The sequence below is a fragment of the Gymnodraco acuticeps genome, unplaced genomic scaffold (genome assembly GCF_902827175.1).
Source record: "Gymnodraco acuticeps unplaced genomic scaffold, fGymAcu1.1, whole genome shotgun sequence".
Taxonomy (NCBI): Eukaryota; Metazoa; Chordata; class Actinopteri; order Perciformes; family Bathydraconidae; genus Gymnodraco; species Gymnodraco acuticeps.
In genome coordinates this window covers 826,763-842,175 of record NW_022990924.1, presented here as the reverse complement: position 1 = coordinate 842,175, position 15,413 = coordinate 826,763, and the positions used below count along the sequence as shown (strand labels likewise).

At 39.3% G+C, this 15,413-nt stretch overlaps 1 protein-coding gene across 2 annotated transcripts in view; it reads right to left on the bottom strand.

The window, feature by feature from the left end:
- The window catches only part of sgk1 (serum/glucocorticoid regulated kinase 1), a 45,673-nt gene that overhangs the window by 12,843 nt on the left and 17,417 nt on the right, over positions 1-15,413 (bottom strand). For both annotated transcript variants that reach the window (XM_034234053.1, XM_034234054.1), the window contains 2 exons: positions 6,886-7,101; positions 3,867-3,930 (listed from right to left, as the gene is read on the bottom strand). In XM_034234053.1, coding sequence (XP_034089944.1) covers positions 3,867-3,930; positions 6,886-7,101 — 280 coding nt within the window. The remainder of the gene's footprint in view (positions 1-3,866; positions 3,931-6,885; positions 7,102-15,413) is intronic.

Below are 15,413 nucleotides of genomic sequence, written 5' to 3'. Positions count from 1 at the left end.
TATGACCAAACATGACTTTTGTTTCATTGGAAAGTTATAACTCCACTCCCTAAAAGTATTATTATCTCTTCCTGGCTCTCCATCATTGCTCTGTTCTGCCAAACACTTTGCTGCATCACTAAATGATTCCTATGTGACAAACTCTAACTTTTAAGTGCTCCTAACGCCTCTAATTGCTTAGCTTGGAAGGACAGGGTGTAGCAACATCACGGCCGAGGCCACAGGAACAGCTTGTCACCAGCTTGGCTAATTGCTTGCAAGGCTTTCCATGGGCCGAAAACTCCCATAGTTAACAGGCAGACTACTCCCAGTGAAAAACACTTTCATCAGAATATGGTCCTTGTCACATTGCTTTCTTGGACACGGTCCAACAGGTCTGCAGATCTGCCTCAACGTTTTGTTATTACAGTAGCATAGAATGACAAGCTGTGGTGAAAAGTAACTAAGTACTGTCTAAGGAAGTACTTTACTTCTGTACTTCATTAGACATCCTTTATCACTAAGCGAACTGTGTAAAACTGTCTCAGAAGCAAACTCCACAACCTCAGACATTGATCCTATCCCCACAAAATTCTTTAAGCGAGTTTTTGATAGCATCTCCAGTCCAGTCCTGGACATTATAAACACATCCTTTAAAACTGGTATCTTCCCTGATGCCTTTAAAACAGCTGATAACAACACAGTAGCAAACCACAGATCAATATCAAATCTACCATTTATCAGTAAAATATTGGAAAGAATTGTCTCAGTCCAAATAAATTCCTATCTTAAAGAAAACAACATCTTAGAAGTATTTCAGTCAGGTTTCAGAAGATACCACAGTACGGAAACTGCACTCACAAAGGTAATTAGTGACCTCAGACTCAACTCTGATGCAAATACAATCTCCATCCTTATCCTATTAGATCTCAGTGCAGCTTTTGATACTATTGATCACAACATCCTAATAAATCGACTTGAGAAGCTTATTGGTTTCTCTGGTTGCGTCTTGAACTGGATCAAAACATATATCAGAGGAAGGATGTTCTATATTAGTCTAGGAGGCCATACATCAGAGAAACATGAAAGCCGCTACGGGGTTGCACAAGGGAGCTGTTTAGGCCCATTACTCTTTTCTCTCTATATGTTACCGCTCGGCGACATCATCAGAGAGTATGGTATAGATTTCCACAGCTATGCGGATGATACACAATTGTACATACTGAACCAAATGATGTGACAGCCATAAACTCCATTACCAACTGCCTGACAGCAATAAACAAATGGATGAACGATAATTTTCTTAAATTGAATGAGGACAAAACTGAAGTCCTACTTGTTGGCCCCAAATCAAAAAGAGAGATGCTAACAAATAATCTAGGAAGTTTAACCACTTGGATTAAACCGGAGGTGACAAGTCTCTGTGTCATCCTGGACTCAGATTTGAACTTCAACGCCCATTTAAACAAAGTGACCAAAATAGCTTTCTTTCATGTCAGAAACATAGCGAAGGTACGACCATTCATAAATCAAAATGATGCAGAGAAGCTAATTCATGCTTTTATATCTAGCCGACTAGACTACTGCAATGCACTATTCACTGGTCTCCCCAAGAAAGCTATTGGAAGACTCCAGCTCATTAAAAACTCTGCAGCTAGACTACTGACGAATACCAAAAGGAGGGAATACATTAGTCCTGTCTTAGCTACTCTACACTGGCTTCCTGTAACTTTTAGAATTGATTTTAAGGTCGTCTCCTCACATACAAAGCTCTAAATGGACAAGGACCCAGCTACATTGCTGACTCTCTAATAAACTACACACCCGCTAGAACACTGCGATCATCAGATGCAGGTCTATTCAATCACCAGAAAGAGTCATAAGAAGATCGGTGATGCAGCCTTTGTAAACTACGCCCCAAAACTGTGGAACACCAACAATATTAGGGAAGCCAATACGTTAGGCATTTTTAAAAGGCTCTTTACCAAAGCATGTTACTGATTTTACACTATTATACTGCACTATTCTCTGTGATTGACATTGCACTATTTCTCTATGTTTTATTCCCCATGTTTTTATGTTTAATTATTTTATCCCACTTTCTGCTTTGCTCTTGCTGCTTGTTTTACACTGATTTGATGTCTTATTTCTTACTGATGTAAAGCACTTTGAACTGCAATCCCCTGTATGAAAGGTGCTATATGAATAAAGTTATTATTATTATTATTATTATCCTGTATGCATCTTTACGTATGCAAAACATAGATGAGATTGAAAAATACAATGTGATAGTATGGATGACACTACCCAACAGTAGTATAGAATAGTTCATATAAGCTATACCCATCATCAACAACAACAACAACAACAACTGTAAAAAGGCCATTTCACATTAATGCATCATCAATATTAATCTGTTTTTAAGAATTCTGACTATTTGTACATTTAGCAAATAATGTTTCACTCAAGAGACATTTTCAATGGATGACAACAATTGGTATTTTATATTGGAGTAGTGATGACTTTACTTGGGTAAATAATTTCAATAGTTCCTCCTCTACCAATGACAAGTGTGTGTGCAAACTGTTCAAAAGTATTAATTAAGGAGATTAATAAAGTATATCAAATCAAAATCAAATCAAAGTATAAAATACAAAAATTGCAATGCATTACATTGTTTTGTATCACAGTCAATTTGAAAGGAAATTCAAAGCTTGTTTCTAAAAATGATCAGTCATTCTGAGTTCCAACACACTCACGTGAAGTGTGATTGATAAAGGCAAAGGCAGCAATAAAAAAGAAATAGATGACCTTTGAGCCAAAGCACCTTTAATTTCCTACATATTGTGGACTTTGGATTGGACTATGATTTGTGGCACAAATAAGGTGCATGATGGAAAAGTTAATTACTGTCCCTTGACATTTACATGTTGGATGTAAACCAGTGACTCTCACCAGCGACAGGAACAAACTCACACAGTTCTGCTGCAGAGGGTGGCAAAAGTTGTGAAGAAATGTAGGAAAGGTCCCTGTGTCATGTGGATGATAATTAGCACTCTCTATTGTCTCTCTAAAATACTGCTTTGCTCGCCAAGTCAGTTTCCACAAAACAAAAAAACAGTAATCTTGGTTTATGAACAACAGTTATTATCCTTAGAGGTTGGGAGGTTGGATTAGAGAGCCAAGTGGTAAGATGCTTCACAGTGTGTGTGTGTGTGTGTGTGTGTGTGTGTGTGTGTGTGTGTGTGTGTGTGTGTGTGTGTGTGTGTGTGTGTGTGTGTGTGTGTGTGTGTGTGTGTGTGTGTGTGTGTGTGTGTGTGTGTGTGTGTGTGTGTGTGTGTTGTGTGTGTGTGTGTGTGTGTGTGTGTGTGTGTGTGTGTGTGGCCTAGCATTACTATACTTGTGGGGACCTAAATCTGTTTACATAGTCACGTGTGGGGACTCGCCTCCCTTATGGGGACAAAATGGAGGTCCCCATGAGGGGAATCATTAATTTTAGGGTGAAGACTTGGTTAGGTTTAGGGTTAGGGTAAGGGTAAGGGTTAGGGTTAGGCATGTGTTGGTTATGGTTAAGGTTAGGATAAGTCTCCAGGAAATGCATGTAAGTCAATGTAATGTCCCCTGAAGTGATGTATACATGGTATGTGTGTGTGTGTGTGTTTGGATGAAGGGCCAGCAAGAGAAAAAAAGACAGAGAATGACTGGTAGATCATTATTTGGATTTATGGTCAAAATAAACAAAACTGCAGATAATAAAAATAAATGAGATGGGCCTGACAAGGATAGAAATAGCAGAGGAATGAGAATGGCCATGAAAAAAACAGTCGTGAAAAAAGGAGGGACAAGAGGAAGTGGAAGAATACAAAACAACGGGTTTAGTGACTTACTGTTGTCGCCAGGGCAACCGTAACTGTCTGGGTCTGACTCATTGTGGTAGTACAGGTCCATCGCCTGGGGGAGGAATATGGCACGACTTAGTAAAAACTAATTGAATACTTTGATGTGAAAAGCATGCATATAAAAGCACATGAATAAACACACACTACATAGTCAGACTTTGGATTCAGTTGCATGCATCAAATCATTCTCTAAAAGTCTAACTAATGTCTTAATAACTGACCTGGTTTATTAGGCAACAACCGGCTAGTGTTCTGTACAACCCTGCAAATCCAGTTTTGGAAATGTTCTTGTTTTATTCACTTGAATAACAATAATGACTTGTTAGGTTGTGTAAACTGTACAGCCCTTTGGCTCAAATGTTCTTTCAAGTCACCATTTGATTATAACATTAAAACAAAAAGGCTGCCCAATGTACAATCTAGGTCAGAAGCTTCCAACATGGGAGCTGAGATATGCAAATGTGGATATTAGCAGGACAGGAGAGCAGAAACCTTTATCAACATTTTCATAAGAAACACAAATTAATCTGAGAGTTTTTATGCAACACAAGGGGGGATGGGGAATCCATTTGTTGTTGAACTGGTCCCAAGTGGTTAGGGTTAGGGTTAGCCAAAGAATTTTGGAAACCACTGATAGTTTATCGACAATAAGAGATGTGATGTTTTTGATCATCAGTAAACTAAAACCATTGGTTCTGAGCCAGACTTGTTTGTGCTCCAGCTTAGGTTGGTTTCCCACATAATGTGTTTTAATGAGGTTAGGTTTCCTGCATTAAATCACTTGAGTCCTGTGTTGAAAGAAGGGAAAAACATCCGCTCTAACAACATGATGACAACATGAGTGTATTATTGTGCTTTAGCAAGACTGAATGCCAGCATGAAAAGAAGATGAATTGCTTTTAGAACTTAGCTAATCTTGGTTAAGTTTCCTGTGCAGCATATTTTTGGATGACATGATGATCCTTTAAAGAAGTCTAAGTAACCGCACATTCATAGAAAGAAAGACACTCCATTACATCAGTAAAAGTTAAAATAAAAAAGAGTTACTTTAATTTAAAAAGCCTAATTGCTAATCCTGCAAACAAATTTGACTGATACATTATTTTGGTTTACCCCAATAAATTCAATAAATGGGACGTTTCTCTTATATTTGCTTTTATTAGGAAATATTGTATTTTGATCCCAAACCATTATAAAAAGGAAACCATCTGAGAGGTGAACTGGGGAAATGCTCTCTGTGTGCCCAAACAGGCCATTGCATTGTTGTAAGATGCCACAAACCATAAATGTGGGAACCTTCTGTTTATTATTCAACCAAGCATTTCATTAAAAAAAAGCTTTCAATAAGTTGTGTTATGCATTTTTAAAATATGAAAAATAACTCCCAACTCAAGAAACCAAATAAATATTGAGGAGTTTAGTGCAACATTTCTCTCAGATGTGGGAGGCAGAATAATAAGGTTCCCTAAAATGGAATCACTCGTGTAAAGTACAAGTGCCTCAAAATGTTACTTAAGGCAGCTTGAGAAGATGTATTTTTCCAACCACTGCACGTTGAGTGGTGAATGTTGACCTCTGACCTGGTTCATTTGATTATAAAAGTCAATATATTGCTTTATACGTGGCAGGTTGAATGGATCAGAAATGTGCAAGTAAACACTTATGAACATGCACAAAGGTCTCAACAACAACGACTAAAGCCTTTCCCACTTTTTCTCTTCTCACACACATTACACAACAGTATTACTGCCAGCCGTCACGCGACCTGCAGCGTTTGCATCTCAGGACTTGCTCACGAAGCTGCACTGTCATGTCAGATATCCTTTTTTTTGTGATGTTGCAGTCAACCATTGGGCTATTGAAAGTGTCTTTGTTAAAAACAGTCTTAGCCTAGTTTTCTCTTTGACGTTGCAGCTCTGAAAACATATCGCAGCTCTTAGTATTCTCCCATGGGTGTTTCCCGATGAGGCAAGCTAAGGCATGTTTGTGTGTGAGAGAGTTGTTTCAATATCATCACTTTGTTTACTCAACAATCTGCCTGTCATTTCATATCCATATACGTATTAATATACCCTCACAGTGGTCTTTCCATCTCTTCCTCATTCATATTTAAACCCATATTGCTTGCTGTTATCCCCTCACAATGTCAACATCTCTCTGCAGTCAACAGTCACTTTACGGTTTGTGCCCCCTTCTCCTTGAATTTACCTCATGTGCTCTTCACTCTGTAGAAGAGATCTAACTGAGTGGTATCCATAGAGATGGTGAATCTAGGCTCTCAGTTCATTAATATTTCAACGGTTCTATGTTTCCAAAAGAAGACAGAATGGAGAGACAGGGAGGAATAGTTCTTGACAGTCAAGGAGAGGTAGAGATTTGCACGTCTTTACTTTGAGTGATAAGATAAATCACTTTTAACACCAGAATAGCTGGGAATTATTTTTGATTTGCCTATCAAATATCAGAAATTCAATGTTAAATTCAAAGTTTCTAGAGATCAAAAGGAAACAGATCTCAATGAAAATAGAAAGTAGGCCCCTGTTTTTATTCATCACAATGTTAACATTTTAACTTTACTATATATACTCTACTTATAGTTTCCCATACTAACAACAAACATACTTGTGCTTTTTATAGTTACCTAATCTGATGTAATATTGCAAAAAAACGGTCAATGATTTCTTACGTTATCACATAATCTTCCGGTTTGTGGCATGTCGTGTGTTGCAGGAGAGTAGGAAAAAGTACAGGGTAACTTGGCAAGACGAAGTGAACTATACGTAAGTGACATATTAGATATTACCTGGACGTAACCACCTTTAAAAACAGTGTAAAGACTGTCATTGTACATTGTCACCCTCTTGTATTATCTTAACAAAGATTGGGGATTTACTAGAAATCCTGTCATGGATACCTGGAAGTTCCCTTCTTTGTGATGCAGTGATTACTGAAATAAAGGAGTGTTTGTTACTTGTAATTTAATTATCTATAGGCAGAAAGAACTTGCCTGTGTGCGTTGTCGTGGCTGCCAGGTGTCCTCCAGGGCGTAGCTGATGTAGGGCCCGCTGCAGACGGAACACTCCAGCATGACGGGGCTGGCCATGAGGGGCGATGCGTGGATCCCCCAGGACTGACAACCACCATGGTGGACATCGCACTCTGCTTCCTTCTGTTTTCCTGTGCCCTCACTGTGATGCCGAGCCAGCATCTTCCACTTCCTGACCTATAAGTGAAGATAGGTAAAAGTGTTTTTGCAGTAGCCCAACAAAAATGTAAAACCATATACAGCATGAGGAATAAATTATTATAACAGCCTATAATAAAGGGGGCTACTTCTGACTAAAACAGAACATAGCATGCTATTATTGTTTAGATGGTTTATTAAACTTATTTAACTACCACAGCTAGAGTCAACACCTTCACACTATAAATATCTGAGGGTTGCATTGAGTAAGTTAGTCTGAGTTTTAACAGTAATCTCCTCTTGTGTGACAGCTGCAGTGACACACTCTTCTGAGTATTCATCACAAACACTTCTTCTCAGTCATTAAGCATGGGACAGGCAACACTGACTGAGTACTCATCATGGGCATAAACCCTGATAATGCCCTTCAAACACACATACTCACAGGAAAGATCAGGTGTGTGAGAGAAATATAAAATGCATGGGACATTGGAAGGTCAAGGTGCACATAGTTCTTGGGGAAACAGAATTGCATAGTTAGAAGTGTCATTGACCCAGAATGGCTGTTATGTAAGGTTAATGGTGTCCTTGGCTCACAGAGCGTACAGGTTCATCGGCTGCGGCCGTTTAAAATGAGTCTTATCAAGGCCTCTATCAGTGGCTCCTGCTCTGATGGCCTCTATTTTACAGCAACTTGGGATAGAGAAATGTGTGTGAGGGTGATTTTGCATGTGGATGTGTGCATATTATAGTTCAAAACTTGCAACTCTGCAAAAATAACTGCAAGCAAACTGCCCGTGTACATTTGCTCCCTTGACAATAATTGTAGCTCAGTGCTGGAAGGACAGAATGGAACTAAACAATTACTGATGGTGTCAAACACTATTTAAAACTGTTCTGTCTCTATATTTGTGTGTGTGTGTGTGTGTGTGTGTGTGTGTGTGTGTGTGTGTGTGTGTGTGTGTGTGTGTGTGTGTGTGTGTGTGTGTGTGTGTGTGAGCAAGATATACTTGTATTTGTGTGTTCAGTATAATTTTGCCAGGTTGAGAAAATGGTATTGAGTCACAACAATTACGGTACGTCCACACGGCTCTGTTACGTTGAAGCTTGCCGGTAGTCATGTTAGGTGCGCGACCAACAACCAATCACATTAATCTCCCGCCCCGGACACACAAGCACACGGTTTGATTGGCTAGCGCTTGTACTGGCATATGATTTGATTGGCTAGCGCTTCCGTCGACACTTGAAAAGTTGAACTTTTCTCAACTTTCGAAGCGAGCAACGGAGGCAAAGCGACGCGACGGAACCAAAATGCAGTTCGGCAAAGCTTGTCACCCCATTCAAAGTGAATGGGAATCGTCTCCGTGTGCTTCCCACACTACAGCTTCGACAGCTTCAAAAACGGTTTCCAACGCGTCTGCCCATTCACTTTGAATGGCTCTAGCCAATCAAACCGCTGCTTGTGTGTCAGGGGCGGGAGATTCATGTGATTGGTTGTTGGTCGAGCTTCAGACACGCCCAGCTCCAAGCTTTTTTTGAAGCTGTAGTGTGGACGGGCCGTAAGACTGAATATCATGTTCTATTTGCAATTAAAGATTGATAATTGTGTGTATTGGGTTATTGAGAAGAGACTAGAGAGTGCTGGACATTTTTTTGGGAGGAGAGGGCCTTTTATCAGTCATTAAAGTATTAATGAAAGCAATGATTAAAAGTACATCGATTCCGGGCTTTGAACCAGCTGCGCGGAGGACATCGCCGCATCCTGGCCGCTGGCTCTACCCACTGGGCTATCTATTCCTTAAACTATTGAACTGTTTTTATATTACTGATAATTGTCTTTTTGTTCAGAACTTCTCCACATTTCGAAGTGTTTCCCGAGCCAGAACGACCTATCTTTCTTCCTGGCTTGCTCTATAATGATACTACAATTCAAATGCAATAACAACAACAACAACTCAACAGCAACAACGCAAACTACGACAACAACCCACACATTGCGCATTGTTTAGAGCGGTTATAAAGTGAAGCGCTCAAATTCGAAACTGTTTCAACCTGTCACCTGTCAGAATCGAGACGAGGCAGTGCATTGAATCGCGTGAATGGACCGTGAACCAGTCAAGTGATTCATTCAGGAAATGAAGCAGTTGCTGGTTCGGACGTCACATGTCACGTGATTTGAAGCAGTTGCTGCTTCTGACGTCACATGTCACGTGATTTGAAGCAAGCTTCGAAGCACTGCTTCTATAAAATAGGAAGTCCAGGATTTAAGCTCCGTTCGAAGCTTCAGTGTCAAACTGTCATCACTACTGTTAGACCAACTATTACATTCTAAATGCAGAAGTTTAATTTAGTTTGGAAAAGTTGTTGTTTACTCAAAAGATACCACTTCAGCAAGTGGTCGGTTAGCTTAGCCTAGCTTGTCTTGGCTTAGTTTAGCCTAGTTTAGCTTAGCACAAACAGGAAACAGGAAGAAATAGCTAGCCAGGCTCTTACTGAGCACACACACACACACACACACACACACACACACACACACACACACACACACACACACACACACACACACACACACACACACACACACACTTATAGATTAACAAATTCGGCCTACCAACACTAAACTAATTTATCTAAATGTCTTATCTTGTTCTTTGTTTAATTTGTATACATTTTATACAATTTAAACATTTTCTTGGCTCCTAGCACAGTTACTTTCCAACCACAGGAGACTCATTTTTGTGTGCATTGAAATAACAAGATACAACGTGTTATTAGTTAGTAACCTACAGTAGCCTATGCACTATATTCTTTTTACCTTCACCAAGAAACAGGCATATGTTGGATTTTGTTTCCACACATTTTTCATTATTTTTCATTTATGTGGAGTATTTTTTAGATCTTGCTTTCTAATTTATATCTGAAGTAAGGAATTACCTCAAATATAGCCTTTTTGTATGCAAATATTAAATACATGGGTATAAGATTTTAATTTTTCAAATAAAAGTTATAAATGTGAAGGATGTCTGGAATGCAGTTATTTCTTTGTGGGTCATAAACATTGTATCCATGGGCAACATTTTATCAGAGTTATGTACAGACTAATACACTGCTCTTTATTAGGCTAAACTGAAACTGTTTATAATGCAGATTATCTTAAATGTATTGCCTCTTAGTGAACCTTGTTCCAGAGAAAGTATACTTGCATTCCTTCAGTGGGTAAGAACATATGTGCACAGGAAGTATAACACACACACAGTTATGCATGTGCCATCTCCAGATTCCCCTTCCTCTTAACCCCGTTGCCTGCCCTTTGACCTGGGCTTGTGCTGCAACCATTTAAAGGGTCCTTCTATTAGTAAGGTTGCATATGCCTGTCCTAGAGATCTGTCCTTTAACCTCATAAACTCATGATGTAATAAGGTCCAGGGATACCAAGGCCAACATGTACACATCTGTGACAAAGTCCAAAAATAAAAACATGATCAGTCATTAAGTGTTCTTTCCCGGTGTTCAAATGTTTTTGTTAAACAACAATGTATGTAACCCTTAAGATTTGCCTCATAGATTTAGACGTAAAATGAAATAGATAAGGACAGTGTTTATAGTAGTTTTATTAGCCAGCCTATGGCCCTATTTCCTGGTAACCCCATTTTTGCCTGCATTTTTGCCACCTCTAACAAGCTGTGTGACATCCCATATATGTCTGAGCATCAAAGAGTAATGAAATGAGGGAAAGGCGAGAAAGCGTTGGTGTGGAGAATCAAAAAGTAGATTAAGGGAATATGGTAGAGAGACAAAGAAAAATATGTTTGAAAGACAAAAAGATAAACAAAGAAAATTAGAGTGTGAGATAGTCTTACATAAACCGTCCCATTCCCTGTCACAGATCAGACTTGCTCATTACCACCAAGGTCACTGCTCTTTCTTCTCCCCTTGTCTTCTGTTCCTATCACAAACACACTTTTTTTTTAAATACTGAGGGAGTGGGGTAGTCATACCCAAACGAGTACAGAGAGAAAGATGTTTCATGCAGTCCAAATGGAATTTAAATGCAGCTACAGCATGTCCCGTGGGAGATTAAGTCTCACAAATACTGTTCAGAGCCAGAGAGAGAGAGAGGACCTGAAATAAGAGAGTGAGTATCTGAGTAACAAGACAGCAGGATGCAGAGAACTGTAATGTTAGGAACGGGAACACACCAAGGGATAAGTCTGGGATTTCAATATTGAGACTTTGAACTTAAGCTGCTTTGGGGCCATTTTATCATTATCTGAGGTCATATTTAGACTCTTTTCAGCATTACATCCTGAGCAATGCTGACGTCTCTGAACCCAGGACTTACTGGCAAGCTTTACTATTCATAGTCATTCAGTATGCCCAAATCCCTGATGCTAAATGTGTCTTTTTGTCTCAAGTCTCTACTCCTGTCTTACTGAGATAGTTACATATTTCCCATTGCATGAGCACAGTTTAACTAAATTGGCCAAATGGGAAAACCATGGAATACTAAATTCAAAACACTTATTTGATCTGATTTAAGGTAACTACCTAATTCGACTGGATGCCAACTTCCTCTTGAATAGTACCATTGGATAATCATTTAACATACACATTAACAAAATGAGTGTACAGCCATAATGGTAACTATGAGCAGCTTAAGCACAGCAATGCTTTGAGCTAAATGTTAACGCATAGCAGGCAAGCTATAGGCTAACATGCTATATTTGCTATGTTCAACATCTTAACTTAGTGTTCAGGCCTTACCATGATAAAATTAGCACATTTGCTAAAGTTTAACTGAGGATTTTATGTGCGAATTGAAAGTGAGTAGGATTCATCTTCTGAGGAACATGAATGTCCGTACAAAATGCCAAAGCAATTCATTACGCTTGTTAGACGCTTTTATCGAAAGCAACTTACATACTCAATACTGTGGGCAATCCCCACAGGAGCAATTCAGTGTCTTGCCCAGGGACACAACGACATGCTGACTGCAGTGGGGTTTGAACCTGAGACCCCCTGATCCGAACACCTACGGACAACCCACTACGCCACACGCCTCCGTGCTCAATTCAATAGTAGCTGAGATATTTCTCTCCGGAGTGGTGGAGCAACAAAACAACACAAGGTCCCAAAGCATGTGTCTATACTTCTGCGAATGCTTATTAGTGCTAACTATACAACAAATTGGATTTTGTTCATGGATCTTAAAGATTTAGCACCACAAAACCTAAATGAATTCTCATGGTCAACCTGAACTGGAAATGGAAAAACAGTAAGTCTGATCCCTTTACAGCTCACAACAATGAAGAATGAAGTAACAGAGCACAACAACAGTTGCTTGTTGTGCTCTAGTGTGTCATGAGTGAGCATATTGTCAATGCTGAAGTAGATCAGGTCAACTCAAAGCTTAGTTGTCAAGTGTGAGCCATAAGCCCCTATAAACCTCATTGCACTAAGCAGTTTCAATAGAGCTGAGTGTGTGGATGCAAGAAAAAAAAGTCTCACTGCTTCGTCAGGGTGCTGCTGAGCCTCTGTGGCGCAGCATTTTCTTGGCGTTAGCTCTGGAACATCAAGATGCAAAATGGGATTATCCGGGTTCCCAGGGTAGATTAGAACAAGAATAATGTCTAAATTCCCTCACAATGAGATTCAGAAAAAAGGAAGCTACCTATTTTTCTTGTTGGGCAATGTCAGTGTAGGGGGAGGGGACAATATGTTCCATTCTTACGAGTCTTGTGATCATTGAGGTAACTGATTATACATTACATATATCCTGCAACATAGTCAATTTGAAATCAGCTAATATATCCAGCCACCAGTCATTTTGTTTGTCCATTAAATCCGTTTATGCAAAAGTCTGAAACCCTTAAAAAATTGTTGAATATAAAGTAACTTCCTCACAACTACTTCCCTTGCATTTTACTACAGAATATGGAGACATGCAGATGTAGATATCACTTTCTACATGTACCGAATGCCATTTTATCTGCATTAAACCAAACACAGATTATCAGGCTGGCTGCCTTACTTTTCCTTTCCAGCTCGCCTCTATCTTGTTATAGCTGTGTTTGGGTAAACACAACAAAGCTAATTCACATATCCCTCTGTGTCACGACAAATCCAGGAAACCACAGCCAAGGTATGAATTCCTTCTGTATTCATCTCTTTTTCGGGGGTGTGTATAATGCTGCAGTAGCAATGGAAACAATTGCATAGTGCCATTTTAGGTTGTAAATATACATCCACTGTGAGCATAGAATAAATCAAGCAAGAAAAGCCAATGTATTACTCTAACCACATTCTTCCACTGCCAGAGCAATTGGCTTTGGGACAGCAAAATAGCAAAATGCTAAACAGTGGTATCTTAGAACTGCTTTCTAGATTCTGGGAGAGTTCCCTCATTGAAATGCTGCTTAAATATCATTAAATCAGGGGAGAGAAAAAGATGACAATAGCAAAGGAGGATGAAATATCAGGTTTGTAAACAATACAGGGCATTATTTTATTGTTATAGATGCAGGCAGAGGCAAGGTATTCACCTGGGAGCCAGCTGACTCCTTCAGGTGTTGCCAGGAGTAGAAGAAGGAGCTGGATGTTTTCCAAACTGATACGAACTGGCTTTATTCCAACGAGCTGGCACTTTTCATTACTAAGAACAGGGTTTGAAAAACTCAGGGGGTTCAGATGTATATGGAGTGAATGTGAATATGTGCTGAGGTCTTTAACAAAAGAGAAAATAAAAGTTTTGAGTCAATTATTATTATTTATTATTTAATCGTTTATTTGGCAGGGACAATGCACAGTAATGAACACTCAAAACATTCAAATGTAGCAAGCGTAACAGTGCCAGATTTAGCTTTGAGCTAATTTACATCCGCAGTCCCTCACATAAAATATGTAAGAAGATTGCATTTTACAAACATGGCAAAAACAAAATACATGATATGCAAAAAGTGCAAAAGAGCAAGAGCAGCATACACAAGTATTTATGACATGGTAATACTATATAGCAGGAACGACATATAAAGTGCAAGAGAAGATACAAGAGCTACATAAAGTGCAAGAGGAGGTATTAAAGTGCATTTAGCGGTGATTGCACGTCTGTTTGTTTATCATCCATTCTTTGAGTTGACCTTTGAAGCTATGAGAGTGGGACAATCCCGTATCTCAGTTGGGAGGCTATTCCAGAATGAGCTGCCTTTAATGGAAAGGACATTTTGTCCAAAAGTAGTCCGTCTACGGTGGACTTCACAGTCTCCTCTGGTTTCTGACCTAGTGCAGCGTCCAGTGTTTTTTGTGTGGATGAATTCCCCTAAGGGAGGGGGGCCAGTCCATGTAAACATTTATAAATAAAGCACATACTTTTAAAAGACTTAAAATTGTCAAAACTCAAGAAATTGTGTTTTTCTAGGATGGTACAGTGGTGGTATGAATTTGGCTTTCTGTCAAACACCTTGATAGCTCTCTTGTACAGTTGTTCTATGGGTTTAAGGTTTGTGGCACAAACAAACGACCAATTTGTAAAACAGTGTTCAATATGGGATAGAATCATACAGTGGAGGTTTGACTTTGCAGCATTGACAGTTAAGAAGGGTCTAATTTGTTTAAAATATTGCAAATTGAATTTAATACTATTGGATACTTTCTTGATATGTTTCTTAAAAGTCAAGTTTGAGTCCAGTATGACTCCAAGATACTTGAAGCGGGAGACTAGTTATATTTCTGCTCCATTTAAAAACACGTTGGATCCTTCGATTTCGACTGGTCGTTTACTGAACATCATGCATACTTTTTTTTTTACGTTTAACTGTAAGCAAATGTTGTTCAGCCAGTGTTGAACCTTGTCCAAAGCATTAGAGACAAGATGAGATCATTTCAGTGTTTTTCCCATGTACAAAGATGACCGCATCATCGGCATACATTTGCACATTCAACTCAGGACATACATTAGGCAAGTCATTAATGTACAGTGAAAAAAGTAACGGTCCAAGAATGGAACCTTGTGGAACCCCAACAGGGTTCACAAGGTAGGGGGATTTGGCTCCGTTGACCAAAACACACTGTTTTCTGTTCGATAAGTAAGACTAAACCCATTGTATCGAAACTGCCGAAAAATTGAAATATGTCAGCTTTGTAAGGAGCACTTGGTGGTCAACAGTGTCAAAAACCTTACTGAGATCAAGGAAGACAGCACCTACATATGTGCTCGTGTCCAACATACATTTAACCGTTTCCACAAAGAAACAGTTAGCTGTCTCAGTGGAGTGGTGAGCACGAAAACCAAACTGCATTGGGTGGAGTGTAGCGAAACCTTTGTCTAAATGTTTGGTGATTAGTTTTGACACCCA